Here is a 3,029-nt window from a genome sequence, read left to right as displayed (position 1 = left end):
ATATTCTGTGTAATTACTTGCAAAACTGCTTTTATAGATATATATATATATATATATATATATATTTATATATCAGAAATACGGTCTATAAAAAGAAAGAACATACTATAATTACACCCTACTACTTAAACACCTATGTGTAAATACAGTATTTGTTTAGAAAATATAATTTCTTCTACTGTAAAATGAAGCTACAGGACAAAATATATTTTTTTTTTCAAGTGCAATTTCAATTAATAGTACAAACTTTCTAATGAAAAGAGGAAAACATTGTAATATTATCATTTTCTATTTATATTTTGTGACTTATTTTGAAGTTTTTTTTTCATTTACCTATACACGCAAAAACTAAGAATGAAAATAGTAGGGTTGAAAGAATCATGGTCACTTAAAACTGTAACACAATATCCACAAATCATGAAGCTAAAACATCATATTAGGCTAACTTACATGCAAGTTGTATTATGTTTTAACTTCAAAAATGTCAAATATTGAAGTGAAATTTCTAGACATACTATATTCACTTTTATGTTTACCTAGCTTTTAACATTAACATACATTTATTAAAAGTAATTTTAATTCAACAAAAATGTGATTATCTCAACTTTACTTTTTATCAGGACTATAAAAACTGATAAGCTGTAGGCACATGCAACTTTTTTTCTACCTCCACGATAAACTTTAGATACTCAAAAAACTATATCTCAAAATTGCACAAGTTATTACTGAACTTACTGAGATCCCTAAAAAACATGAATAAAAAATAGCAAACTACATAAAAACGAAATTAATACACAATTGTAATCAATAAAATCCAATGCTAAAAAAAAAGATGTTCAAAATACAATGTCCAACACATAAAACTTATGTTTTGTTTTAGGTATCTGTAAACCAGTGAAACTTCAGTTAAAATCACCCAAAGTGTAAAGCATAAATTATTTACCATACCATTTGCATATTAGCTTGACTAAACAATCTTATCACCAAACTGTAAGCTAAGTTCACTGTGAAAACCTGACACAAAAGAAAAACTGACAAACCATAAAGCTCCTTGGTGCTGTTCTTCTATCGGTGTGAAAATAAATCTTTGTTAGTCGATGTACATTAATGAAGACTCAAGTCTGTTTAATAGGCCTGTGTTGATGGACAGTGACATAAATGCCATGCAGTTGGGTGATACCAGTCAAAAACACCCCCTCCCATACTGGATAAATGAGAGGACCTGATATCTGTTGAGACACATTCCACCCCATGAAATGGAGGCATGCATCTTATTCTGTCTGGTTTTTATATTCCAATATTTGGATATTTTATGATAAGTTAAAGCCTATGGATTGATCAAGGTCAGGCACGATTTTTGGACCTCATTTCCATTACATTACTTCGTCCAGGTCGCGCAGGAGCATACATATTTTCCTCAACATGACTACTGGGGACACCAGGTTTGGGACAATTTCTTTCTTTTCTATTGTAATGGCCTCTCCCCTCTCCATAACCCCAGGAAGGTCCAGGAACGGAAGGTGGGGCAGATGGACTTGGTCCAGAGTAAGGTGGTGGTGGTTCACTAGGAGGAGCCTGTTGAAAAGATTCAGCTTGGGTGACCGATCGACCCTGTGCAGCTCTTCCTTGCTGATGTGCTGATTGATGTCTCTGAAGCACACAGATACCATTAGCTAACACCTCTGATAAATACACAGTCTTTGTTAAATAATAAATTTCACAAATACTTACTTTTCAAATATGCAACAATGAAACAGGTAAATTCAATTAAATAATTGAAAATACAACTTTTACATGTACACAATTAAAAGATATTTAATGAAAATGGCAACAGCCTCCTTTTAAAAGATAAAACAATACATGCTTTGATTTTTCTATGTCATCTTCAGAATTAATCTACAAGTTTAAGGATTCAATACTTATAAAGTTGTTACAAGTCATGATATTACATCATAACTTACTGGTCAAATTTTACATTGGTCATCCTATATACTAATACTATAAACTATCTGGAACTTCATCTCTGTTTAATGCCACTTTACTATTTCTATCAATTCTCAGATATTTATAGTTTTATCCCATAAAATTGTGTCGTGTTTTGCTATGATATTACTTAAGTAACCTTTACGTCATTTGTAATATGTACTTTAAGTTCTTTGTATGTAATGCTTCAGATTTAAATACACTCCTGTAAAGGTTACATAACAAAGGTGATACGGAGGAACCCACAGTTAATCTTTCGTTTTTGCCTGTAATACATTCGGCTAACTCGAAAAAATAGGTTTTCAACACACTTGTTAAATTCAATGTATCCATAGTTGTGTACATGTAAAGTGTTGTATTTTAATTATTTATTTGATTTTGAAATTACATAAGTAAAAATCATTCACACCAGTTAAACAAGTAAATCTAAATATCATCATCTTTTCAAATGAAAACCTTACAATCCTCAATCTAAGATTAAAAGATATTCCCTCATTCTTAGAATATTAACATTCTGAGCTTATTCTATAACCATGTATATACAATGAGTCTATGGTAACCACCTTCTTGAACACCCTGTACATTACACTAATGAATAAAGGTGAACACAAGTTTGTATCACCATTAAACACTTTTCATAACTGAAAAAATACAGTCTTCAAATTACATCTTTTAAGGGTGGAGGATGGTAGGCATTATTTAGTAGAAATATATATTTTTTGGGTGGCTTAATTTTATCTTATTTCTACTTTTAACTTTATTACAATTTGTAAGGGTAACTGCCTTCCCACAACTGGCTGTAGACAGTGAAAGGCAGTAAGAGTTGAAACGTCGTGGGTGTAAGCACTCAACTCTGTACCCTTATTGAATTTTCCACAACTGCTGACTGGTTTCTCATCTGCTTTTTGGATGCTATTAGCACAGGCATTCTGCGTTATGACTTTTGGATAATGACCAAAAAGTGCAAAGGTTTTTTGTTTTTAAATAGTTTTGAAATTGTGTGTGTGTGTGTGTGTGTGTGTGTGTGTGTGTGTGTGTGTGTGTGT

At 31.6% G+C, this 3,029-nt stretch overlaps 1 protein-coding gene across 1 annotated transcript in view; it reads right to left on the bottom strand.

Annotated features, from left to right (window-relative positions):
• Nucleotides 1-67: 67 nt before the first annotated feature.
• LOC106457284 (disintegrin and metalloproteinase domain-containing protein 10-like) overlaps nucleotides 68-3,029 on the bottom strand; it is a 43,522-nt gene continuing 40,560 nt past the window's right edge. Inside the window, exon 14 of the mRNA XM_013916673.2 lies at nucleotides 68-1,650. Within this exon, the coding sequence (XP_013772127.1) occupies nucleotides 1,345-1,650 (306 nt within the window). The 3' untranslated portion in view covers nucleotides 68-1,344. The remainder of the gene's footprint in view (nucleotides 1,651-3,029) is intronic.

The sequence above is a fragment of the Limulus polyphemus genome, unplaced genomic scaffold (assembly GCF_000517525.1).
Source record: "Limulus polyphemus unplaced genomic scaffold, Limulus_polyphemus-2.1.2 Scaffold311, whole genome shotgun sequence".
NCBI classification, from domain to species: Eukaryota; Metazoa; Arthropoda; class Merostomata; order Xiphosura; family Limulidae; genus Limulus; species Limulus polyphemus.
Note: the sequence above shows the minus strand (reverse complement) of the source record. Positions and strands in the feature narration are given on the sequence as shown.